Source organism: Alosa pseudoharengus, unplaced genomic scaffold (assembly GCF_046254945.1).
Source record: "Alosa pseudoharengus isolate Yale_2024_CS ecotype anadromous, Long Island Sound unplaced genomic scaffold, YU_APseudo_1.1 YU_APseudo_1.1_scf_14, whole genome shotgun sequence".
NCBI lineage: Eukaryota > Metazoa > Chordata > Actinopteri > Clupeiformes > Clupeidae > Alosa > Alosa pseudoharengus.
Window position 1 is genome coordinate 36,869,704 of NW_027468609.1, and position 27,896 is coordinate 36,897,599.

A 27,896-nucleotide genomic window follows, 5' to 3' on the forward strand; every position below is an offset into this window, starting at 1 on the left:
ACTCTTACCCTCTCAATGGCTTCTTTCTCCTGTGGCGTAACCTGGATGTAGTTCATATGACCTCCGCCCGCCTCTGCCACGCCTCCACCACCCCCTTGCCCTCCCTCTTGGGCCGGTTCATTAAGCATCTGGATGAACTGCTCCTGATGGCTGCTGATTTGCTGGTGCAGAGGATGAGGAGAACCATTAGAGGAGAGGATATTTAAAGCTGTAACAGCCAAGAGGTCCAACGCTATGGGAGTTTTCTGCTCATCACTTATATTACCCCTGTAAGAGATGGTGTGAGTGGGTTGGGCTGGGGGGGGGGGGGCAGGTTAGGGGGAAAGGTGCAAGGAAGGGGGCAACAGAAAGGGAAAATATCTGATACAATATTAAAGATGACATAGAATGAATGAATGAACAGAGTATTTCACCTTATTTCACCTTGTTCTCTGATGTTAACATAGATGCAACTATGATCTGTCAAAAAACATGCTCAGATGCCATTTCACAAGCCCATTTACAATATGCAGCCCTATAATTAGGCTGCCTTGCAGCCAATGATCACTCACAACAGGCTCCAGAAACTTCTACCTAAATTAGGGATGGGCGATATGAACCAAAAGTCAGATCTCGATATTTATTTTTGCTGAATGTCGTTATACGATATACATCTCAATATCCTAATTGCCGTTTCCCCAAGCTTTACAAAATAACGTGCACTACTTCAAGTGTCAAAACTGCAGTTATGCTGGAAATGCTGCACTGCGCTATATATACTGCACTTTCATACACAAATGCAATATTTTGGACACGAAACTATGACTATAAATTGCATTGTACTTGATTTGTACTGCAGTATAACTGTCTCATAACGGCAATCATTTTTTGTAAGGGAACCATTATAGCAATAGTGGCACACTACACTTTAATTTTGCCTGCCAGCCTTGCGCTGCTGATGGCAAACTTAATGGGCAAACTCAAACTAGAAATGCAATTCCAAGGAATTACCAGTGCATGAAAATGCAAAAGTTGTGATGTGAAATATCATGTATAGTTAAAATAGATAATGCAGAGGTGGTTACTACAGTGATGCTAGGATAGACATGGTGGTTGCATAGCTTAATAAAAGTTGATAGTTTAAAAGTAGACCGTTTAAAAGTTGGATGTAGATAGTTTAAAAGTTGTTGATAGACAGCTAGTTTAATAGATAGTTAGTTTAATGATAGTTTAAGAGTAGACTGTTTAAAAGTTTAATAGATAGATAGATAGTTTAATGATAGTTTAAGAGTAGACTGTTTAAAAGTTGAATGTAAATAGTTTAAAAGTTGTTGACAGACTGAAAGTTTAATGAATGTTGATATTCAAATCGTTTAATGGCTGTGTATAGGTAGATATTTAATGATAACTAAAAGTTGGAATGGCTCTAATGTTTACTAGCAGTTGTGCTAACAATTTTAAATATGCTAACAATGCTAACCATGCTACTTAGCTAACTTAACTAATGTTTTCTAGCAGTTTTGCTAAAAATGCTAATGATGTGACTATGCTAACAATGCTAACTAGCTAGCTAGCTAAATAGATAGATACTTTATTGATCCCCAGGGGAAATTCAATTCATCTACAGTGGGTAGGAGCCATAGTTGATGACAAGTGACAGTTACAATGGCTGAACAGTTAAAAAGTTCAGTAGTTTAAAGGGTTAAATTGTTTAACAGTGAATTATTGTAGTGGGGACTTTTATTTTGAAACCGTTTTGGGCAGAGGAAACAGTTGAATAGGATGTGTAGTCTTAATTGACCCAGATTGTATGCTTAAAGCCTGAGGCTGCAGGTGGCCTGAACACCTGGCATAGGATTCTAATTGCTTAATGGCCGTATTATAATGTCACAATCGGCAATGTTAAGTCTATGGGGATTTTTTAAAAGTTTTTCTTTAATAGTTTAAAAAGTATAAAAGTTTCAAAGTTGAAAAGACATAGCAACCTGGTCCGTTTGAAGACCTACGTTACAAAGTTTGAACGAAGTTTCTAAGTTAAACTGTTCAAGAGAAATTGTGTACAGAAAAAGTGGTAAGCGGAATAATAATAAGAAGTTGCCTAGGAAGAACAGTACAGTGCATTTTCATGCACTAGAATAAGAAGCCTAGGAAGAACAGTACAGCCTAGGAAGAACAGTACAGTGCATTTTCATGCACTGTAATACAGGGATTAAAGTGAAAAAAAATCGTTTGACTTAACTTTTTTCAGGCCATAAGTCATACGTTGTTCATATCTACCTATTAGAGATAGCACCCCTTTTGCGGTCACGACCTATTGGTTTTTAATGTACAAAAACATGCAAACAGCAAAGTAAAGGGAGTATTCGCCTTATTCACACGGCGGCCATTGTTTAAACCAAAACGAGGCTACAGGGTACACTTACTATATAATTAATGCCACCTACAGGTGAATGCATAGAAAAAAACAATCCTATGGTTTGTGTACCCTGTAGCCTCGTTTTAGCCGCCAATGGCCGCCATGTGAATAAGGCGAATTGAGTGTTCTTGATTGAGATTGAGTTTTCCTGATGAACAAAAATATATTTTAGTACCATCCCTGACCATTGCTGATTAGCCATTGCTGTTCTTTTCTACTGCAGCAATATTGTAGAAAGGCTTTAACACACTCTTATTTAATTACTTCAGGCCAAAAGTGTTTAAAGGGGAGATTTTTTTCTTGTTAATATGCAATTCAACACCAAGTAAAATCTATAAAATCAAATTTGCAAGACTTCCCATTTCCTCATCAAAGTAACGAATCATAACATTTTAGATATTGTTCATATTTCCATTTGTTGCCTCATCCGCATTTAATGAAAACATGGTAATTTTGAGTTTTACAGACAACTCAGTTTTCCAATGAGCAGTCTCTCAGTCTGTGTGTGCTCATGCAGGAGGTCTGCGCATTTGATAACGACAATCTGGAGACGGTGCTTTTGTCTTCAGAAACAGATTGTATAAGGTTGACAAGAGGTTGCGATATGGTGAGGGACAGGTCGTGTTGCGCTATGAAAGAACATGCGTAGCCTACTTTCTAAACGTAAAAACGGTCAGCCATAGATAAACGTAGCCTACCTCGGTCGTGGTGGCTAGTTGCACCAGGTAGGGAAGATGTCCTGAAGTGCACGAACGTTAACCTTATGGCGGTCTTCTGATTGGTGGCGTGCTAAAACGTTTTCCTATTGCATCCATAAACAATTTTCTTGCAGCGAACCGCGCAAAAGCAAACTCCTGGCACTTTAATTTCTTTACACCATGGCTTGTTAGTTCTCCCCCGTTTCCAACAGCTGCCCATCTGCATTTATTTTTTAACTTTTGACACCTGCCTTCCTTTAGCAACAACGCATCCATGACAGCTAGTGGCCTTGCCAAATAGACGCACACAAATCATGACGCTAATATGCGAGGTTCTGGTAGGCCCACTGGTTATGGTTTTGTGCTATAAATCAATAATATTTTATAGCAAAGTTTTAAGTTGACTATTTTAATTGTATGGTTATTTTTTGTCAACATACACTCACAACCTATTGTCGTTAAAAGTGAGGCCTAAGCAAAATAGGCTACAAGGCTGTCTGTGCGTCACAAACACGACTGACCCCCTTACTCGACACGCTCAGTCAAAACCTTCCGTCGCAAATTGTGAAAAACATTGTTGTATGTCATAACAGACGGGATAATAAATTGCATAGGCTACGGTTTGTATTGCGTCGCTTTACACATAATGTTAGTTGCATTGATTAAAAACTGTAACAATAATAGTAGCCTACATCGGGTGGCATAGCAGGCTATCTGTTCAAGTCATAGGTGACACCCAAAATGAATGACCTCCCCTGACAAGAGTTCGCGATAGTAAGTGTCTACATTGATGCACGGAAAGAACACAGCCTCCGAATTCGCACATAGAGCTCACAATATCATATCCAAAAAAGTTAAACGGATTGGCCAACCTCATCAGCTGTCTCGATTGTGTCACTATAATCCAACTTTTAGACTGTTATAGTCCTCCATACGTGTTCTTTTTTTTTTAAGCAAACGCCCGAGACAAGTGTATAGCTACAACATTAACATAGCGAAACTCATGGCTGACGTGGGCTATCTTCTTGAGCGGTCACTGATTGAGACACAGAAAGTTCTCAAGAACACTATTAGGTCTTTAAACATGTACCATCACACACATTAATTCATCGGACCTAATATTTGTAGTTGCCTTAAAAAAGGAAAAGCAAAGGTGATAGTCTCCCCCCCCCCTCCTATTTTTTTTTCTCATCGGATCTGCATCGATCTCAAATATGACATTTCTAAAATCAAATTGACGGAAATCCGTCCTACGACGGAGAACTTTAATCCTTGTGTAATAAGAAGAGGAAGAGGACTGTTACATTTAACTTGGGTGCCGTTTTATAGTATGGCTCTAGACTAAAACACTAAAATATGATGGCATGGCACTATTAAACTTACAGCTGTAGTGGTTTCTAAACTATCCAAACATTGCTAGCAATAAGTTTTGGTTTCAAAACTACCTCTCTAATAGAAACCAGTGGGTAGATGTGACAGGATCAACCTCAGAGCCAATGAGACTAAATAATGGTGTTCCACAGGGCTCAATTTTGGGACCACTGTTGTTTACATTGTATATCAGTGGCATCTGTGCTTCAATAGAAAATTGTAAAGTGCATTTCTATTCAGATGACACAATCCTTTGTGCCTATGCACCATCTGTAGAGCAAGCAGTGTCACATCTTCAATGTGCATTTGATTGTGTGCAGAAATCCTTGAAAGATCTTAAAATGGTTCTAAATGAAGCAAAAACTAAATATATGATCTTTACTAGATCGAGAAAATGTGACCTTGATTCCCTAAATGGGACACAAATTGAGCAAGTTTCTCAATACAAATATCTGGGCATTTGGCTAGATAACAAACTATCATTTACAACACGTGCTTGATCTCACAAAAAAAGTAAAAATTAAATTAGGTGCACTTTACAGGATTAGGTCTTGCTTCTCTTTAGAAAGCAGAATGACCATTATTCAAGCAACTATAATGTCAGTCCTAGACTATGGTGACATTGTGTATACAGTATGCATGCAGCCCCTTCCACTCTGAAATCACTTGATGCAGTTTACCACAGTTCACTATGTTTTATAACTGGAAATGGGTTTAAAACTCATTACTGTAAATTATACCAAAATGTAGGATGGTCTTCCCTCTATGATAGGAGGGAAAGGCACTGCCTCCTTTTTGTTTATAAGGCATTACTGGGAAAGTTACCTGTTTATCTTGAATTTCCCCTTGGGGATCAATAAAGTATCTATCTATCTATCTATCTATCTATCTATCTATCTATCTATCTATCCATCCATCTACCTAACTTCTCTTCTGAACATAAAATTAATCTACCACAATACACACTCACAGGGTTTTATATCTCTTCAAACTCCTCAAATTAAATCTGAATTTGGTAAATTAGCTTTTACATTTTTTGCATCTAATAAATGGAACAAATTGCAAGAGTTACTGAAACTAGATGTACCGCAGAGCGGTACAAAATATGACCGCCGCCCAGTCCAGCACATTTTTTCCACAAAAATAAATCACGCTGAAAGGCCTATATGATTCTAACTGTCTCACTAAATTGCATTATCCACACTCAATTCTCACTGATATCTGCTAGACAACAAGTACCAAAACATGATTAGTTCATAGATTTCACATGTAAAATTAATTTTATACAACCCCACCTCCATCTTGCCTGTTCATAATTCTGAGAAATTCTTGAATTGTGTGCATGTGTGCATGTACATGTTTATGTTATGCGTGTGTGTGTGTGCGTGTGTGTGCGTGCTTGTGTGTGTGCCTGCGTATGTGCCTGTGCATGCAACCGTACATATGTCTACTGTGTGAGTATGTGTCATACGTATGATTACTGTGAATGTATGTGTGTGTGTGTGTGTGTGTGTATCTGTTTGTGCACATGTGTGCACATGAAATGGGTTAACATGACCCCTGGAGGCAAACATACGGGAAAAAATGGTCATCCTAGGCCCTACAGTTCTCAAGATATTCACAGAGAACTGTGTCTGCCCTACCCTTCTTTCAGGGGGTCCAGTCCAGCGGGGGGGCTACAGATCAAAACGAAAAATGACGGTTCCATGCTATCCATGTGGGGGTACATGCCCACCAAGTTTTGTGTACCCCGGTCTTTCAGTGTCCCGGGAATCCTTGTTGGTGTACGTCACTAAATGTACACATAAATTATTTTATTGTAAGGCCGCCCATGAACGAAAGTACACAAAACTTGGCATGCATTCGGAGGGTGTCATAATGATCCTACACTTTTAATTTCGTGCAGTTTTGACCTGGCCAGAGATATTGTGATGAAAACACCTAATTTTTTGCTTTTTAATTTTTAACTAGGTGGCGCTATACATGAAATAAGTGGTAATGGGATGGGTTGACATGCCCTCTTAAGACCAACATACATAAAAAAGGTGGACCTCCTAGGCCCTACGGTTATCGAGATATTCACAGAAAACTGTCTCCGGCCACCTACAGGCCAGTTGGTGTATAGTAACATAAATTAATTTATTGTGTGGCCCCCCATGAACGGAATTCCACGAAACTTGGCGTGCATACAGAGGGTGTCATAATGATCCTACACTTCCAATTTTGTACAGTTTTGACTTTGTTAGGTCACAGATACCTTCAATTACAACACCTCATTTTTACTTTTTTGTGTTTAACTAGGTGGCGCTATACATGAAATGAGTGGTTATGGAATGGGTTGACATGGCCCCTTGAGATCAACATACAAAAAAAAAATGGTCCTCCTAAACCCTACGGTTTTCGAGATATTCACAGAAAACTGTGTCTGCCCTACCCTCCTTTCGGGGGGTCCAGTCCAGCGGGGGGGCTACAGATCAAAACGAAAAACGATGGTTCCATGCTATCCATGTGGGGTTACATGCCCACCAAGTTTCGTGTACCCCGGTCTTTCAGTGTCCCGGGAATCATTGACAGAAATTTGGGCATGCGGAAAAAAATAAAATAAAAAAAATAAATAAATCTGACTAAACCTATATGCCCGCCGCTTCGCTGCGCGTCGGTCATAATTAGATAGGTTTGTGTCACTAGACCAATTCAAGGGTATGACTGATGATATGGCTGTTGCAGAATGTTCTTGCTTTGACTAATATTTAGACCTTTTATATAATTATTTATACATTCCCCTTCTTTTCTTTCTATTTATTTTCAATTTATTATTGTTATTATCATCATCATCATCATTATTAGATTTTTGTTATTATTATTATTATTATTATTATTATAATTTGCCTTTTGTATCTTTTATTGTTCTTGTTTTGTTATTTTGATTATTGTTGTATGTTTTGTAACTCAGGACATTGCTGTAAAAGAGCTTGATACTCAGTCAATTTCTCCCTGAATAAAAAACGGTTGGTGAATAATGTAGGCTACAGCAGTTATAACACTGGCAAGCACAGTTGTTGCGGTCTACATAGCCACGTTGTGAATATACTGAATATACCACGTTGTGAATATATATTTCTGAATGTGTAGCCTACTTCACCGTGACTGTCTTTTTGCTAACCAGAGCTACTGCCACTGCCCCCTTTCGAGAATCCAAAACAGTGTCAGAGAGACGGGGAGAGTTGGGGCAGAGTTACAGTGGGCATCGCTTTCAAAAGGCCACTTCAGTCGCACATTACGAGGCGTGAAGCTGCGTGAAGCTTTAGTACCACTTTCAGCCACTGTGCGTCGCTCTGCCACTGTACATCGCTCTGCCTGCCGCCCCTTCTGAAAAAGCTCGATTTACCTCGATTTAGGCTACTTGGGTATGGCTTAAGGCTTGACTACTGGTAACGAAAATCGAAATTTGCTGTCTATATTATTGTCAGTGTTGGGGTAACGCAACTACGCAAATCAAAACAGTGGTGTGATAATTGAGCCAGTAGAGAAATAACTGTTCAGAATTAATCTGTAGCCTTGGGTAGGCTTCTGCGACATTTTTAACAGGCTACGCTATAGAGGCTTAGACAACTATGACCCACGTTTTGGTTTCGTAAATTAATTTGCCCTACTTCTTGACTGCAATGTAGTCAATTGACTGCTTGACATGTCATTTTTATTTTTCTGTACAATAAACAAATACATCTGCTTTATGCCGCAGAATTACATTCATATTTGGAACTTACATAGGCCTAGTCCAATGCATCGTTACACTACGTTAGTGTTTCCCAAAACCATAGTAGCAACGAACGTTCGCAACCACTATCGTAAAGTTGTGTAGTTACAACTACACCACTCAACCTGTGGTAGAATGCTAGAAGCATAGTTCCAGGGATCTTCATGTCAAAGACGTCACTGACGCCAGTTATTTGTTTGCAAATTAATAATTATAAATATATTTAGGTTTCTAATTGATATTTACACTTCTAACCACCATACATCCATATTTTAAAATGCCCAAGGCAGAAAATACATAAATTAAAAGTCAATTTGCAGCCATGTGCACGTAAGTAAAAGTCACACACCTGCAGATAATAATAAGGTGGTGCGCACTTTTTGACGAGTCAGCTGAGAATATGTAGCCTTTGATTTTCATGGAGGGGGGGGGGTCCTTGTTAGTTTACGCAAACCAAGCCAAGAAGGCGGATTCTGATTTTGATAATATGATCTGCACAAAAGATAAACTTAGGTAAACAACTATGTCAATATTGTTGTCAAAATCTTAACCAAGATTCGAACTCTTGGACAGGGGACTGGTAACTGCTGTTCAACGGCGGCTGTCATCTGCCGGCCTTAACGCAATGCGCCACAGAAGTATGTGCAGGTGCCCGTTCACGTGCTACTAAACGTCATTAACCACCTTAGTCCAGACTACTGAAGTTTGGAAACTATACTATGTAAGTACGACAGTTTTGGGAAACAGTCGTAACTTACATGTTGGTTAGTTGAACGATGCATCCTGTTAGTAAAAAGCTAACCTCCGTAGTTGTACGGGAAACGCACCCCATGTAGGCCATTAGCAATCTGTTTATTTTATTTTATGAAGCCTACACAGTAGATCACATGCCACATTCTCACTTTCAATAGACAGATGCAATAGCCATTGATCAAGTATTGAGTATAAAGCAATTAACCTGTTGTGCATTATTTGTTCCGGTACCGACCCAAATCACTCGTTCGAATCACTATTTCAATGTAAAGTCAATCGTAGCCGAGTCATTGTGCTAGCTACATAGTCATGGCATACACCATTGGAAATCCCAGGGCCTCAGGATTCATTTGAGACCCGTGTCGACTGAATGAAACCCATCCCGAACGGCTAAAACCTACAACTTGTATCACTAGTCACGTTCCAAAATGCCCCCCACCACCACCGTGTCTCCTCACCTTACAGCCTTTGTGTAAATCCCGGGCTTCATGCTACCCCAACATGCTTGGTGTCATACTGTTCACAAGAAGCACGAGAATCCGAATATCCACCGTGTTTTGTCGACATTACGTTTAGAAGATGCATAACTCCACCCAAACAGTACCGTTTTGTTAGTAAAAAAACAAACGATAACTTTTCTCTGACAGAAAACCACATAGTTCGTATACTTATCCTATGTATCACCGGGATTCACACCACTCAGCGTGTTCAGGAAGCTTTCGTAGACAGCAGTGACAACTTTGTGTGACGTACCGTTGTCGAGAAACACGTGTTAGAAGTATGGTAGCCATGCTAGCTGCCTAATGGACAAGTTAGCTTTGATTGACAACAGCTCTGGCGTATGACAAGCTACGAGGATGGTTCAAAGATCGTCTTGTAGCCAATGAGTAGACCTTTCGAATGACGTATGGTACAACCCCCTCCGGTGAGGGGAACTCTGGGAAATTGAGTCCACCTTCGTTGTGCGTAACAATAGCTTACTAGTACGACCGGCTCGTCAGAGGAATACAGTCACAATTTTTACAGTTAGATAGATAGATAGATAGATAGATACTTTATTGATCCCCAAGGGTAAATTCAAGGATCATTTGGATCTTTTGAAGAAGAAGAAAGCAGAAAATATGCCGAAAAGAACGTGGATGTCGAACCAGCTGAGGAAGGTACCAGCAGATTGAGTGAAAGTAGAAAAAGTGATGAGATAAGTGACATTGAGGAAAGTGAAGTTTCAGAACACTCTTAAGGATTCATGGACTTCTTAGAGTAAACACTATTTGTAACAGAAACTCGATATATGGTATGTTTATGTATAGTAGCCTACATTGCCATGGAGGAGGGGATGCAATCTACCTGTGTGTGTGTGTGTGTATGAGAAAGAGAAAGACACACACACAGCGGGATGGGAGGTGAGAAGGTGAGTGTCCTGTATTAGTCTGAAGGGGGGGGGGGGGGGGGCTAAGGTGACTGATATGTGTGTGGGGTATAGTTTGTACTGGAATGAGAGAATGGGCCTGTGGTATTGTGAACATGCAGTCATAGGGGAGGGAATGCAAATGTAGTGTGCATTGAATGTGCTCCTGTGTGTATATGGTTTGATTGTTTTGTCTCTGTTCTCTTCAGTGATAGTGATGACAACTTCAGCGATGAAGACTGGCACAGTGCACGGTTTGCCAGCTCAAGACACCATTTTTGTGTGTTCTACTCTGTACTTTATTGCATTCTATTGTGCCAAATGTAAATAGTTCCCCCACTCATATTTTGTTTTACTTTATGTTTGCACTGAAGCAATTTTGCTGCTCTTCACCTATTTTCATATTTGCCTTTTACAAATGTTTGCACTACTACAAATTTACTTTTACAATTACAAATTTGCACTATAGCATATTGTTTGTCCTTTTTTATTGAAATTCTTGAGGCGTTTGGCAAAAGTAGTGTTTTGTGTGTAATACCTCTGTAATGACACCCCTGGGTGTCAGCTTTCATTTGAGACCAAGATCATGATTCTAGGCCAAGGGGTTCTTCTGTTATTAGACTTTCTTTGGAGTATGCGTTTTGGGTAACCAGAGGTCCTTTTTGGAGTCTCCAAAAGGACACTGAGCAAAACGCATATGCATTTCCACACAAAAATGTCTCTAAAGGGGTCATACTTCATTGTACAAATATTTCCTTAGATATTTATCTTCACAACACCTGGGAGTGGGCCTCTGATGTGTTTCAATGGCAATTTTAGGGACTTTCACATCTGAAATGTGGCCATTTCCAGGGATTTACATAACCGCCTGAAAGAAAAAGCAATATTCCAGCTACTGTAGCACTGACAGTACATAGTCATTCTGACAGTTTCTAAAAATTCTACAAGGTCTCAGCTTTCAGGGGATACCAGGCATTTGATGATAGGTCACAGTATGAGGACACAGGAGCTATTACAGTAGACGCTGTGCAATTTCGGGCAAAATCCCAAAAATAGGCCCATACGCATATCGGATAGTACCCTATACAAAAAGTACTTCATACTATCATAAAAATTTGTTAAAACGAATAGCATTTTGCAACTTGACAAAACACTGGATTAAATATCGTAGGCACAGGAGAAAACTTGTACATCCATTGGCCCGTGGGGAGATCACATGCCAGTTGCCTCTCCCTTCAGTGCTATGACTCGTTCAGCTGTGAGCTTGTTTCGCCAAAAAAACTCTATTGCAGATATCAATGCGTCTTTGTTCATGGGTTTGGCCTCACAGCAGAGGCTTAGACAACTATGACCCACGTTTTGGTTTCGTAATTTGCCCTACTTATTGACTGCAATGTAGTCAATTGACTGCTTGACAGGTTATTTTTATTTTTCTGTACAATAAACAAATACATCTGCTTTATGCCGCAGAATTACGCACTTGGCCAGCCTATAGAACGGGCACATTTTGGAGAGAATAGATAATGTACGCACGTAAGAATCTGTAGGCTATTTGTGGCTGGTTACCAGCAAACAATGTTTAATGCATTAACTCAAGATGTCAAACCTTTTCTAAACAATACAAACAGAAAGGATGCAGCAGGCAGCAAATATAGAAGTCATTTCCAGTGGAAGAACAAAATGCTGAATGAAGCCCAAAGATATGAAGGCATATCTGGCAAGTTGTTATTTTTTGAAGACGTAAATGGTTGGGCTATAGGCCTAGTTTGCAAGGAGACAAAGCGTGAGCATGCCACACTATCCACAGGTGTAGTAGCGGGGGGTAGGAGGATTACTGTCAGTGCAGGATTTATATAAAATTCTTCAACAGAAGGCCTGCCTCGAATGCAGGCTTCCCCAAAAAAAAGGTGTGGTTTGCGCAGCCTACAGTAAGTAGGTCAGTGAGTTAGGAGTCCTCTAGACTTATTTTAAACTGGAAAGTTGCGTTCGTTGGGGGCAGGGCCGGATTAACGATTCATAGACCCTTGGGAACAAATGTCTGATGGCCTCCTCTGCCCCCCCAGCCAACGTGAATCGGGCGGTCAGTTAATAGGCCTATCTGTGAGGCCAAGCCTCACCAAGTAGACCGTTTGTTTACAACTAACATTACATTTAATTAAACTGCTTATAGGCTATGCCGAAATAGTTTCAACATTTTGAATATCAGTGTTAGGTGAATTAGGAAATGCTTAATGGCTAAAAGCTGCTTGGGATCCCCCCTGTCAAGCAATAACCATACAAAAAGTTAAAAACAGATGACATCATGCGCGTCACTGACATAATGCGCAAATAATATAGCCTAGATATTCCAATATATTCGAATACATGTGTTTATTTTAGAGGGGATATTCGAACGTCATTTTTGAGCAGCCCTAGTCCACTGTAGGCTACGCCAATCGTCTATAACACCTTCCACCTAACCCCGGTGAGTGGGGGTCGCTATAATGCGTGTGAAATAGCACCATTGACTAGCCTATGCGAAATAGCCTTAAAATCATTCCGGTGTTGTGTGCCTTCTGGTTTCTCCACCTACTGGTTTCCTTGCGCGTGCATGCGCTGCAGCAGTTGTCAGACATTCACAAACAAGTTGTTTTAGGCGGTTTGAAGTCGCTTTTCATACGCCATGAGCGCTCGGCTACATTACAGCCACTCGGACAAAAGACATGTAAAAAAAAATATGTTTTGAAAACTAGCATTAAACTGGATTCGATCCCGCAAAAGCAACACACACGTGACTCTCTCCATCCTGATTCCCTACTCTTTGAGCCAACTAATATGTTACGCGAATCAATTAACTAGTAGGCTACCATTAATTAAAAACGTAGGCAACACCCAGGTAACATGTTGTCCAGGCTATCTGAAACAAGGGGTTGCCTCTCATCTACAACAACTGGTTACCTTGGGCTGCTAGTCGTCAGTGCACTGTGCACAGTAGGCCTATGCTACTCTTTGTGGTTGATCAACTAAAAATAAAAGATGTATTTGGTGATGACGTTATTGTAGGCCTAGTGGACCTAAATTCTGAGAAATTAAATGGTACGAGAAACGTTCTACATAGCGCACAGTGTTGCGCGGTCTGCCCGAAATTAAGCGGTCACCCGCGGTTATGAGTCATAACCAAAATATTTTAATGATATTCGGGTCATTTGCGGGCGGGTCAGTTAAAATTAATTAAATATATATTTTCTACAAATAGGCCTACTTAAAATATCACGAGAAGGCTAGCATCAATACAGTAAAGCATCAATACAGTAAAGTCAACAGTAAAGAAGCTGAAGACGCGAGTTAAAATAATAAAGACACCCCTTCAGGAAAAGCGATATAGGCTATGGGAAATATTGGGAAAAGTTCTTAAAGAAGATGACAGTAGTACAAGTTATGGTCTATGTAGGCCTACTTCTTGCGAAGCCATTTAAAAGTATGACAGCCAAAACGGGCAGCCTGCAGGAATAAATGTTATGGCAGACTACACAGCCATATCTACCGGTATGTATAGGTTCGCGCATGCATAAAAGTTACCTTAGTTCGTTGTGATTGTGACTTTAAACAGTGGATGTGCTTTAGTAAATGTGCTTTGTGCTTCATTCAGCATTATAAACCAGTTCTTACGCTAACGTTTTGACCAGCAATGTATCTCTCTTGCCTATACCTTGCCTCACCATTTCTGTTTTCGAAAGAAAGATGTATGTCCATGGCCTTCAAATCTTATCCTAGTGTTCTAATCCTTGGTGGTTGCGTGCGTGCTTGCGCTCTTATTCTCATTCTCTCTCCTGCGCAAACATTATGTCCTGCATGCCTACTGCGTGTAGTTCTACTGCATAGTTTCGCAAATAAATTAGTTTGTTTTACAGAAATGGCCTACTGTCACACTGCATGCAGGCTATAACCAAAAGCACACATTTTGTAAATAAGCGGGTCGGATCGCAGGTCGGGTATAATTTTGTCCTAATTAATATTTGCGGCCCGAATATCGGGCTTGTGACCAAACCCGCGCAACACTGATAGTGCACCAGACCGCGATGTCTTCAAGGGTTGAATGAAGGGAGTTTGCAAAAATTAGTGTATTTTTCAAGTCAATAAACATTCTTAATTTTCGAATGTCTTTGTCAGGGAACATCTGACTTTTAAAAAACATAGGCCTGCTAGTAGCTCAGACAAGGAGTTTTAAGATAAAGGCAATACCATTTGTGTCACCTAATGCAGTTCAGTGAATTAGCAAGATACCATCAGAAGCCAACAATCATAATAGTGGGGGGCCTTAAGCACATTTTCGCGCAAATTCATCTAAAAGCGCCAAATTTGGCACAGATGTAGCTCAGGTCATACTGAAATGATTTAGCTAGGGCGCCGGAGTCAGCGACCCTTGGGGCCAAGATGGTGGCCAAATCCAATATGGCCGCTGCGCGAAAAGGGTTCCGGCTATAACTTTTGAACTACATGGGTTACAAATACAAACTTGATATCTTTTTCAGCTTAATTGATCATGGGGAATACATAGGAATGTTAATATTTATGACCCGGGACATCTAGACCCCTTATTCCTCCAATTCTAATATGGCCGCTGTCCAAAAAAGCAGTTTTGGCTGTAGTATGGGGCCTTACACCCCATTGTTTGTGCAAATTAATCTACAAGCACAAAATTTGGCACGGATGCAGCTGTGGGCATAATGAAATGATTTAGCCAGGCCGCCCGAGCCAATGGTCCCTGAGACCAACATGGCAGCCAAATCCAAAATGGTTGTCGCCTGAAAGGGATTCGGCTATAGCTTTGGAGCCAGATGAGATACAAATACAAACTTGATGTCTATTTTACCTTTTTTAATGATGGGAAACCCATAGGACTACTTACATTTATGATTGGGTATATCAGGACCCCCCAAATTCCCTAAATTCAATATGGCTGCTGTCCGAAAAAGGGTTTTGGCTTCAAATTTTGAACCAAATGCGCTACAAATGAGGATGTTGTGTCTATTTTTAGTTTATTGACCACAGGAAGTCCATTGGCATATTTATATGTATGCTTGTGTAAGTCTGGAACCTTTATTCTTTTCAAGGCTTTGGTTGAAAATCTTTTTTTACCACAACTTTGAAGGTTATTCTCAATGTGGATTAATTTCCTTATAAAAGTGAAATGCTTTCAGTGTACCACAGGTGAATACATTTCAAAATGTAATCATATAAGAAAGAATAAGACACAATTATTATTGCAAGGCAATATTTATAGTATGTCAAATTGTTAAAAGAATAATATAGTCAATTTGTCCAAAACTCTTCAAAGGTTTGCTTAGCATATCAAAAAAACAGCAATAACATAAAAACAACAGTGAATTCTCATGGTCTCTCTCATGAATTTTTGCCTGAAGAAGACCCAGCAGGGTCGAAACGTTGCCTGTTGTGCATTAAATATATGGGAGTCAAAAGCAGTGTTGCGGACATTATATTTTTTCAATTGAGTAAGTTTTAATTTGTCCTGCACCTGCCAGAAGGTGGGATGTGCACACAATAACTGTTTGCTCTCTCATGAATTCTCATTCTCATGGTCTCTCTCACAATTGTAGTCATAAGAACAAAACACTTATAGAAAAAAGTACACCTGGTTAGGAAGGAAGTTGGTAGGAAAGGAAGTAGTTGGCTAAACACTGTTGTTGGTCATCTTCTGAGACCACAGGTGACCACTACATGGACCCATTACAATTTGCATACCGTCCAGAGGTGGGTGTGGAGGATGCCTTAATCTACCTGCTACCTGATAGAAGACACTCTCACATGGACAGGGGCTGGCAGTATTGTGAGGATCATGTTCTTTGATTTTTCAAAGTGCTTTTAACACCATACAGCCTATGCTGCTATGTGACAACCTTTGAAGGATGCAAGTAGAGACCTCCACAACTTCATGGATTACTGATTACCTGACTGACAGACCACAGGTTGTGAGAATGAAAGGGTGTGTGTCTGAACAGATAGTCAGTCGCATAGGAGCACCACAAGGGACTGTGCCGTCACCTGCAGAAGTTCTCAGACAGTTCACAGACTGCAGTTGTGGGGTGTGTCAGTGATGGTGAGGAGACGGAGTACAGGCAACTGGTGGACAACTTTGTGACATGGTGCAGAAACAACCACCTTGTCTTGAATGTGGCTAAGACAAGGGAAATGGTGGTGGTCTTTTGTAAGGCCAGGCCTGAGCTAAATACCATTTCAATACTGGGTGAGGAAGTTGTTGAGAACTACAAATATGTGAGGGTTCTTATAGACAATAAACTGGATTGGAGGTACACTGAGGCTGTATACATACCCTGGAATGGAATTGTCTCTGCGAGACACTCTGGCAAAGAGCAATGATGCACGTTACTTTTACCCCAACATTCCGGGGAACCAGCTAAACGGATGAAGACAGCTCTGCAACGTTGGTGGACAGTACACATTGGTCATATTGTTATCCGATTGCGTCGAAGTCCGAAATCATTCAGAGTAAACATGGTCTAGTTTTATCCAATTGCGTGCAGTGAGATTTTTAAATGCATGCTTGTTGCCGCCCCTCGAGTTGGGCCATTACATTGCTCTTTGCCAGACCCTTAATCTTTCTAGATTATCAGGGTCTGGATTTTCCAGGCTACTGAGGCTGTATACATAAGTATACTCTTTTGATCCCGTGAGGGAAATTTGACACTGCATTTAACCCAATCCGTGAATTAGTGAAACACACTCAGCACAAAGTGAACACACAGTGAGGTGAAGCACAGACTAATCCCAATGCAGTGAGCTGCCTGCTACAGCGGCGCTCGGGGAGCAGTGAGGAGTTAGGTGCCTCGCTCAAGGGCACTTCAGTTGTTCCTACTGGTCTGTGTTCGAACCTGCAACCCTCCGGTTACAAGTTTGAAGCGCTAACCAGTAGGCCACGGCTGCCCCAAAGAAGGGTCAGAGCAGACTCTATTTTTTGAGAAAGCTTAGGTCATTTAATGTGTGGTCATGGTAAAAAAAAAATAGTTTTCATCTGTAGCTTATGCGGTTCAAAAGTTGTAGTCAAAACCCTTTTTTGGACAGTCACCAGATTGCATTTGGGGACTTTGAGGGTCCACATATACCCAATAATAAATATATATGTATATTTTGTGTTTCCCATAGCCAGAAAAGGTGAAATATTTATTAATTTTACATTTGTATCTCATCTGGTTCAAAATATGCAGCCTACAGTAATCCCTTTTCAGGTGGCGGCCATATTGGATTTGGCAGCCATCTTGGTCCCAGGGGCCACTGGCTCCGGCATCCTCGCTAAATCATTTCAGTATGCCCTCAGCTGCATCCATGCCAAATTTTGTGCTTGTAGATAAATTGGCGAAAACAATGGGGTGTAAGGCCATATTGGAATTGGAGGATTAAGGGGTCCAGATATACTGGGTCATACATATAAACATTTATATGTGTTTCCCATGATCAATTAAGCTGAAAAAGACATCAAGTTTGTATTTGCAGCTCATGTGGTTCAAAAGTTATAGTCGGAACCCTTTTCGGGCAGCGGCCATATTGGATTTGGCTGCTATCTTGGCCCCAAGGGTCGCTGGCTGCGGCGCCCTAGCTAAATCATTTCAGTATGACCTGAGCTACATCTGTGCCAAATTCGGTGCTTGTAGAAAAATTGGCGCAAACAATGGGGTATAACTACAGTCAAAACTGCTTTTTTGGACAGGGTCCATATTGGAATTGGAGGATTAAGCTGTCCAGATATACTGGGTCATAAATATAAACATTCCTATGTGTTTCCCATGATCAATTAAGTTGTAAAAGACATCAAGTTTGTATTTGTAGCTCATGTGGTTAAAAGCTAGTCGGAACCCTTTTCGGGCAGCGGCCATATCGGATTGGCTGCCATCTTGGCCCCGAGGGTCTCTGGCTGCGGCGCCCTTGCTAAATCATTTCAGTATAACTTGAGCTACATCTGTGCCAAATTTGGCGCTTTTAGAAGAAATTGCGCGAAACAACCTATTTATGTGCTTAAGGCCCCCCACTATAAAGCACCTGTGCGCGCGCGCGCTCTCTCCCCTGCGCATGAAGCTGTCTGCGTGTTGTAGGCTAGATTTGCGTGAGTTCTTTCTATCTGCTTTACTTTTGTGAGTTGCGACCACCTAGGCTATGTTATAGACGTTCTATGAGGTACCAGTGTTTAGCTGTGTCACAAAACAATAAGCTGTCAGACTACTTTTAAAATGATATTCAGGGCTATATACATTTTAAACATTCGGGGCTGAAGACCCGACAAAGCCTTGCGTTAATTCTTCAGATGGGAAGTGTCAGGAATTTTCATACGAGAGCCGCGCTCATTGGTGGTTAGTATATGGAGTAGGGAATTGACAACAACATATCCAATCACATTATGAGAGATGCTGAATTTAACATAAACTGCGATGTTTGCTTTTAAATTAATATAAATTTAGCCGGGACTGTAAGCTGGCACACGTGGGTGCTCAATGTTTTCAGTGGGTGCCCGAGGGACGGAGCACCCACGGTATCGGCGCCTATGACAAGCGTATCTCGCGGTTGCATCCATTACAAACAAACATGCAATGTGAACGTCTGGGATTGGGGAGAGCACTAAATGCTCTTCTGAATAAGCACGAAGTCATGCCTTTAAATGAAAAACACTCTTTAATAATCAAAAAAATAAACGCTAATGAAGTAAACTTGTGACCATCAAAAATCGTTTATCGCCTGTAACTCCGTGATAACAGGACGTAACAGGAAGGCATTTGGCTGAGCAACGGAGGTTAATATGCTCTATATTTTGTCCAAAAGATGTCTGTCTATCATCGTTGCACTCGGAGAAAACCAGAATGTTTAATTTGTCCTGCATTTCTTCTACGGCTGCAAACAGGATTCACTCGCCGTTAACCAAATATTTCTTTATTAGGGCAGGGCAGGCATATTTCTGGCTATTTAATTATTTCTAAACCAGTCTGCTAAAGTCTGTAGTGAAGTCTGTGTCGGGTTTTCCAGCTCCATTTCTTTTTACGAGACACCCTGCTCACTTGAGACCTCTGCCGGTTGTTGCAGCGTCGTTGCAGCGTCACTGGAAAAATATAAATTAAAGTCGCGTGATCCCGCCCGCGGACCGCGAGGGAAGCTGGCCAAGTCGAAGCACTGCCCACTGTATGTGTGTCTGTGCGTGAGGGACAGAGGAACAGGCACAAACTGGCTGCTGTTTGGAAGTAACACAAGGTTATTTTATTCTATGTTATAGCTATGAACACATACTATGGCTCGTTTGAAAGGTGGGACAAAGAATAATATGTAGGCCTTTCTTCTGCTCTTCCAAACAATTAAATTCACGAAAACATTGTAGGGTCTAGGCTAATATGACTTTAAGCATAATATAGGCTATGCAATATAGACTAGGTGCACAAAAAGCTTTTCCTATACGCTAGAGCCCGACCGATTTATCGGCGGGCCGATATTATCGGCCGATATTAAGCATTTTCCAAACTATCGGTATTGGCATTTATAATGGCCGATAAATGAATATTTTAAAAATAAAATAAAAACGGACGAAACACCCTTCAACCATGTCATAAGTGTTGGCGTTGTATAGTTTGTCCACCAGAGGGCACTCTACACCGTCCCTGCTGGCAACACTCGTGTATAACGCGCCACACATCCTGCAACCTGCTGATCCAGCCAGAGTCGGGCAGAGAACCAGTTATCCGCGAGAGAGATCATCAGTGAAGTGTGTTCATGGTGATTTGGTCACGAGACATACATTGCTTGAAATAACAATTAAAAGAACATCCCCATCAGTTCTCTTAACTCAAATAAGCATGACAAAATTTGTGAAAACAATGTCCAGTTTTGCTGCTGTTAAATAAGCCGAGAGTGAAGCGGAATTAGCTAGTAATTACGTTACGTTGTTCCAGTGTAGTTGACTGTCTGTCCTTTTAACTTTTGACAATGTGACTGAAGATGTATTTCTTTAATAGCGTGACAGTTATAGCAGTGAGACGTATCATCTCTCCCCGGCCTGTTATTTGGAAACGTATGTTTTACAATTTGCAGTATGACGTTATCCATTGCTAAATTAGGGCTCATCATAGACTAGCTAACCACAAAGCTAGCTAATGCCATGAATCTCAGTGGAAGACCGCTAACGTTAACATTAATGAGCTTGGAAACCACAACAAACTTATTCTGCCTAAATAAAATAATGATTTATAACTAGTATATCTGTAGTTACAGTCCCTGCATTTCAAAAATGTAAGTTAGACGTGCGAGGAGTGAACATTTAGACATAGGGGAAAAGTATCAAGCGTAGCTTGTGCAAAACGTAGCTTGTGCATAAAAGTTAGCTTTTCTTTTACACGTGTGTGAAATCCAATGACGCCAAGTGTGCGTTTCAGACTGTCGTTCAGCCGCAGCATTAACGAGTTACATAATGGATTTAGATCACTAAATAGGCTAGTAGGTTTTAGAAGGCAGGCAGCAATTGATGATTGAAAATGGTTTGATGTAGCTTGATGGAAATAATTTTAAAAGTGCAGGTAAAGGGATAAGCAAGCTGACATTGTAATTATAAGGTAGCTTATAAGGCAATAGGGACTAATTATTACACACGCACACTCAAACATTTAAGAGTGACCTTTATCTTGTTTAATGATAATACAAATGATGATAGTAATAATGTCATCATTATTTTTTGTAATTATTAAGTCTTTTAATATTGGTAACTTTGATTTGGTTGTTGTTGTTATTATTATGTTTTTGTTCAAAAGACTAAAGTTTCATATCTTAAGTTTCTATTTTTATACATTTTATTTATCAGAACTTTAATATATTTCGATGTTCCTCTGTTCCACTGTGACAATATTATTTAAAAATAAACAAGTTTGTTTTTGAAATGCATTATCATATTATTTTAGTCAATACTCATAAATAACTACAAATAACTAATGTTAGGGAAATCTGTTAATGTTTTGTTGCGCGTTTCTGAAAAAAAAAAAAAAAAAAAAATGATATATATATATATATCGGCCGATATATCGGATTTTTAAATCAACAAATATTTGTATCGGTATCGGCCTTCAAAATCCTTTATCGGTCGGGCTCTACTATACGCTCATATTTCCGGTGAAGCGTTAACTGTGCTGTAACGACATCTTTTGTTATAATCTGCTCCTTACATCTTCACTCCTACAATGAATATCCTGTTAACCCCAATAACAAATTTTAACACATGCATAAATCCTTCTTTATAGCAACGTGCTGATTCCCTAGTGCAACACCCAACCAAGTCTGTGTAGACACTAATTACATTAACAACAGCGGCAGGTTCAAATACACCTCGCTCCACCGGAAACAAACCAGCGGAGAGAACCTTTCGTGCACGTAGTCTATTATGAGTCACGCTGAATCGCATTTCATGGAATCCCGATAAGATAGCCTACTCTGTGATAATGCCAAAAATGATCTTATAGTGTAGTTAATATCCGATTACTATGATAGGCCAACTATTGTAATATTATATTCTCATCTGGCTTTAGTATTAATTGGAAAGACATGCAAAAAAGGATGAATGACACCGCAACATGTAAAGATTTGTTGGTCTGCCTTGTTTCATATATGCTGGCCATGCATTGACATACTATAATACATTTTGTGGATAAATCATGGTTGGAAATAATGTTGCCTAATTTACGTGGTCTATTTATGTGTTTTGTAGCCTATGTTTTAGAATAAGTTATCATACTTTCTTGTGCGCACTCCTCCTATGCGCTTGCATGTTTCCATCTTCTCCTCAAGCCTCTAATATTTTCCAAATTAAAAAGCACAAGTTGGTATGAACGGAAGAGAGTGGACTAATAGTTCCAAGAGAAATTGCACAACTACCTGGTTTAAGTTTGGATGCCATATTTCAAAGTTATTCTGTTTTTCAGCGAGTGATTGCTCCATACATATTTGGAACTTGCAAAAACGCAATCGTGTGCACATAGCTATCTTATATTTCAAACAGAGGGTGGAAATATAGGCTAAAAGCAGACTACAATTATAAAACCGGTCTAGATTGCCTTCTCATGAACTTGAACTTGGTAGGCCTATTTCATTAACGATGGTCACATTGAGATAGCATAGTATGAATAATGAAGAGAACCCTCTTTGAACTCTAAATATCAATTTAACAAATTACTTTAATGACATGTGATACATTAGGCCTACATTACATATTTATAGAAATTTATTAGCTGTGGGTGTTTTTCAGGGCCTGGCAATATTGTTAAAATAAATTACATGAGAAAAAAGGACTACATCAAGATTCTGAAGGAAAACCTCTGCAAATATTTCATGTCACACCAAACATATTGGGCAAGAGAGAATCACCATTAAATCAATATTTGCCAGGGGTATGAATAATTTTGTTCTTAATTGTATGTGAGCAACGGTGCCTAGTCATTTTTGTGTATTGTGTATAACTGTATGATGTACTGCGGTTGTACTGTACTGCAGTTGGTTTTGCAAACTCCGCTTAGCTCCACTCACATCCATCTGGGGTCGCTTCCTTTGGGAGTGATTTCGGCACCAGATTTTATGGTAGAGCCAATCAGGACGCAGGGCGGGAGTTTCATAGATGTGACGTAGCGGAGAAGCGACTGAGACCGTTTTCATTCAGACAACAATGGCAGCTTGCATCGAGGAAGCAAGCGTCAACATTGATGCTGCTATTTCTTTCGTGTTGTCCAATCTACCCAATATTTTTTCGTTAAAAGAACATCAGAGAACGGCTCTGAAGGCTTTTGTTGGTGGAAACGATGGTCAATAAAGATGACGGACAAGTGGCTTATCCAATCATATGCAAGGATTTTTGATAAGGCCCAGCCTTCTGAAACACCTCTCCAATGGAGCGATACCAGATGGATGAGTGGAGCTAGGCGGAACGAAATTCATCTGGCGAGAGTCAGGTTAGGATGTGGCAGCATGTACAACAAATAATGGGTCCACAGTCACAGCCACAATGAGTTTTAATTAATGATTATGGTCTCTGGAGGAAGATGAAATTATGTGAGAAAGTAATGAGAGTGTTCATACCTGCAGAAGCTGAGGGTTCTCCCTGCCTATCTGTTGCAGGAGAGCTGGTAGCAGTGAGGGGTTCTGCTGGATGATCTGCCGCATCTGTTGAAACTGGGGCTGGTTCCTCAGGAATTCAAGGGGATTGGCTAGGAGATCATACATCATATAAGCAAGAACATGTACAAATTAAATATGCCTGACAACCTTTTCTCAATACTCAAATTACCAAAGGAAATCCAAATATTCAATAGCAATGGGGGCTAAATGGGTATTGAATAAACAAAGTTGGGCTAACCACAAATACTCAAGCAAGCAGTAAACCGAACAACTAAAATATAACCTAATATATTTGTAATGCATTTTGACAAGTACATTTTAAACTGCTACAACAAAATTCCCTGATATTCCATGACTTGGCGCCAAAAATGATAAAATTCCCTTCACATGTCTGGAATAGACTTTCCAAAATGATATTCATGATATTCCAGAAATTCCATGACCCGTTGGAACCCTATTTTCAGCATAGGGCACACCTGTTTATGTCCCATCAAGCATGTGAGTAAAATGACCCTACAAATCAGTACGCCCTGCACTGGGCTCCGAGTTGTCATCCCTTTTACATACCTCCAGGAAGTAGTCAAGAGCTGCAAGAAAGTAAGTGTGTGTGTGTGTGTGTGTGTGTGTGTGTGTGCGTGCACATGCCTTTCTCTCACCTCCAGATGCAGCCACGGGCTGTGAAGGAGCTGTGCTTGTAGGGGAAGTAAGGGCTCCAGTGGAGACAGCTGGGGCGCCCCCCCCAGCAGGACTGACCTGCTCAGCACCAGTATTACTCTCCCCCTCCCCCACTGGGATGCCCTAACAAGATAAACAAAAAAGGAACTCACAGTCTGGGTTTAAAGGAGAATTCCGGTGTGATTTTGACCTAAAGTGTTTTGAAACATGATACCGAGTGTGAACGTATGTCTCATAGCCCATCTCGGCTTGTCCCCGTGCTTTTTCAAAGTTCTCAATGTCCCGTTTTAAATGTCAGGGCCCTCGGAAGTCTACCAATGAAGTGTGGAGATACATTGAGCCTCGTAAATGGTGTAAAACAGTGATTTATTTGCATGGCTATGCCGATGCCGAGGCACCACCATTGACCGCCTTGTTGGTAGCATCGGCTAACTAGCGCCAGATTTCTGAGTGCAGCGGACAAGCCGAGATGGGCTATGAGACATACGTTCACACTCGGTATCATGTTTCAAAACACTTTAGGTCAAAATCACACCGGAATTCTCCTTTAAGTGTGAACATGGATCTTCAAACAAAAAAATATTGTTTTCTCACCGTAAGCAGGTACTCCACAGCTCTGTCTGGGTTATTAAAGCTGGCCCTTAGTGCAGCAACCACTTGCTCTCTCTCATAACCCATTAGCATCATCTCGGTCACCATGTTCTCATATGACTGGCCTGTCACTGAGAGGGAGAGACAGAAGGATAATGGGTACAAACAGAGCAAAGCTACATGGAGACTAAAATCTATGACGTAGTCTTAAAAGTCTTTTAAATACATGCAAGGAAAACTTTAAGCAGTTTTTGTAGGGAACACAATGACATAACTAACCATACATTGTCAAGAACAGTTAGAAAGATGAAGAAACAAAGACCTGACATGAACAAGTGATTTCTCCCTACTCACCCAATGCAGATGTTGCTTCTTCAAATATATTAACATTTGCTGAAGATCTGTAATAGATAAGTAATTATGGTTGTGCTCATACGTTTACATACCCTGTACATACACATGCTAAAGTTGACTATGATCTTAATGCCTTAATTAAAAAAAAAAATATGAAAACTCCCCTTAAGGGAGACTCCCTTTAAACAACCTTTAAGGACACCAATTTTGCGTGTGAATGAATAATGTATCATATATCATTGATGTATTATACATCAATAAATGTTCTTCCTTAACTCTTTAACCGCCAAAGTCGCAAAATTGCGACAAGCGTCATTACTGAATAAAACAAACTATAAACCCGAGTACAGTGTAAAATCTCATTTGTACTCTAGATGGCAGACATCCAGAGCTTTGATTCAAGCCCGATATCACTTCTCAAAGTGCACAGGAAGTAGTACAATCAAACGTGACAAAACCGGAGAATAAGTACATTTGTTTGTATTGACACGGAAGTGATTCTGATCATTGTTTTTGCGCAAATTGTAGCAGAAATACACCAAATGGTAAATAAAACGTTCACTTGTGATGAAGACTTGGATTTGTTATTCACCTATTCTAATTCTGAAGGAGAATATATGACTTTTGGAAATGACATCGATCACCTATTATAGTCACGGTGCGTCTTTGCATTTGCATGACAGTATCCACTAAGCATACAATGTTTATTTCGACCCTTTGTCCAACATAGTTAGAGGTGTCAGTGGTAAACTTGATGCTAGTGTCTGTAATGGACATGGTAAAGACAGCAGGGATAGTAAAAATTAGGGCTCTGAAGAACTACAAAGTCACCTGAGATAGAAACAAATTTATTAGCCTACTTTATGGTAGGCTTTAGTAGGCTTTGTGGTTATAGTAATAGTTTACTTTTAGTAGGCTTTGTGGTTATAGTAATAGTTTACTTTTAATGTTGGTTTTCATTTGACAAAAAAGAAAAAAAAAACTGCTCAAATATCCTCAACATCCAGTATTTACTGAAAGGTGCATAATTCGAAGTGCATCCTGATAAAGTTCCCTTGCATCCTGATAAAGTTCCCTTGACCTTTGGAATTAAAATAGCCCCACATCACATACCCTTTACCATACCTTTAGATTGGCATGGTTTTATTTCAGTTAGCCTAATAGCTGGTTTGATTTGCATTGAGAGATGATGGTATGGAAAGTACCCCATGCCAATCGGGAGATATGTTGAAGGGTATGTCATGATGTGGGGCTATTTTAATTCCAATTAGCCCATAATGACTTTAAGGCATAAAATGCACACTAACAGTGCAATACTCTGTGAACACAAACCTTGTGTCTCTCTGGCGTGTGCTATAACAGTCAAATTATCATTCTGTGTTATTAAATTTCTCTATGTTCACGTGTAATTGTCGGTTCCGTTTAGTAGCCCAGCTCACGGTAAGAACGGTTTCAAAATAAAAGCCCCCCAAAACAGAACTGGAAATAAGGCAAACAAAGTAAACATGAGAATTGCATTAATAGTAATGTAATTCAAAAAAGATCGAAAATCAAATCGAATCGTGACCTTAAAATCGAAAATTAAATCGAATTGAGGATTTGGAGAATCGTGACACCCCTAGTCCTGAGACACAGACACTGTATTAAACTGGAAAGTGACCATATCCACTGTCCCTGTCAAACATTGGCCCTGAGGCAGGAGCCTAAAAGGAGGACTAAAGAGAGGAATATACTTGGTTCGTCTATGTTTGAATATCAACAAGCTTTCTCCAGAATAGCTGACTGTACCTTTAACTTAAATGCAAAAGGTTTTCAAAACAGTATAGAATACAAAACCAGATCGGGGCAGCCGTGGCCTACTGGTTAGCGCTTCGGACTTGTAACCGAAGGGTTGCCAGGTTTGAACCCCAACCAGTAGGCACGCTGTAGTGCCCTTGAGCAAGGCACCTAACCCCTCACTGCTCCCCGAGCGCCGCTGTTGTTGCAGGTAGCTCACTGCGCCGGGATAAGTGTGTGCTTCACCTCACTGTGTGTTCACTGTGTGCTGAGTGTGTTTCACTAATTCACGGATTCGGATAAATGAGACCAAATTTCCCTCACGGGATCAAAAGAGTATATATACACTTCTATATGTCGACATCATATAGGATATCCCAAACACAGTGAATACCGGGTAGGTGTGGAGGCAGGTGCAGCACTGGTGGGAGGCTTCTCATCTGCAGGCTTGTCCTCCTTGGACGCACTCTCCGGGGGGTTCTCAGGAGCTGTTGCCCCTGCACTAGAGGGGGTAGTAGAGGCTGTAGTGCTGGAGCTAGTTGTGGTTGTTGTAGCAGTGGAAGGCTGAGCTACAGCAGGAGCTGCTTTAGGCTGCATGACAAGAGAGTCAGTAAGTCTATTACATCTGAAGTTTAAAATCACCATGTTACTGCTGAAGCAACCTACCCATCCAATTACGCAGAGCCCTTCCTAAACACTACCTCACATTCCCCTCCTGCTGTAGGGAAGGATATAAAGGTGACTGATATTTACCAAACACTTTTATCCTTTTTTTTTAAATCTTTTTACTTGAAGGCAAGTTCTAAACGTAATGATTGGTTGCCTACTGTTCCTCCACCACACCCACATATCACTAAGGAACAACCATACAGGGAATGTAACAGCAGCGGAAACAGTCCAATCGTAACAGGTTGCTTAGTGGAGGCATAACTAGTACAGTTGGAGTTTAAAAAAACAAAAGATCTAAAAAAAAATCTA

At 40.4% G+C, this 27,896-nt stretch overlaps 1 protein-coding gene across 1 annotated transcript in view; it reads right to left on the reverse strand.

Moving 5' to 3' along the window:
* The window catches only part of rad23b (RAD23 homolog B, nucleotide excision repair protein), a 36,073-nt gene that overhangs the window by 1,002 nt on the left and 7,175 nt on the right, over positions 1-27,896 (reverse strand). Inside the window, exons 4-9 of the mRNA XM_076284880.1 lie at positions 27,313-27,509; positions 25,143-25,189; positions 24,792-24,919; positions 24,179-24,320; positions 23,484-23,611; positions 9-161 (exon numbers count right to left, since the gene is read on the reverse strand). Coding sequence (XP_076140995.1) covers positions 9-161; positions 23,484-23,611; positions 24,179-24,320; positions 24,792-24,919; positions 25,143-25,189; positions 27,313-27,509 — 795 coding nt within the window. The remainder of the gene's footprint in view (positions 1-8; positions 162-23,483; positions 23,612-24,178; positions 24,321-24,791; positions 24,920-25,142; positions 25,190-27,312; positions 27,510-27,896) is intronic.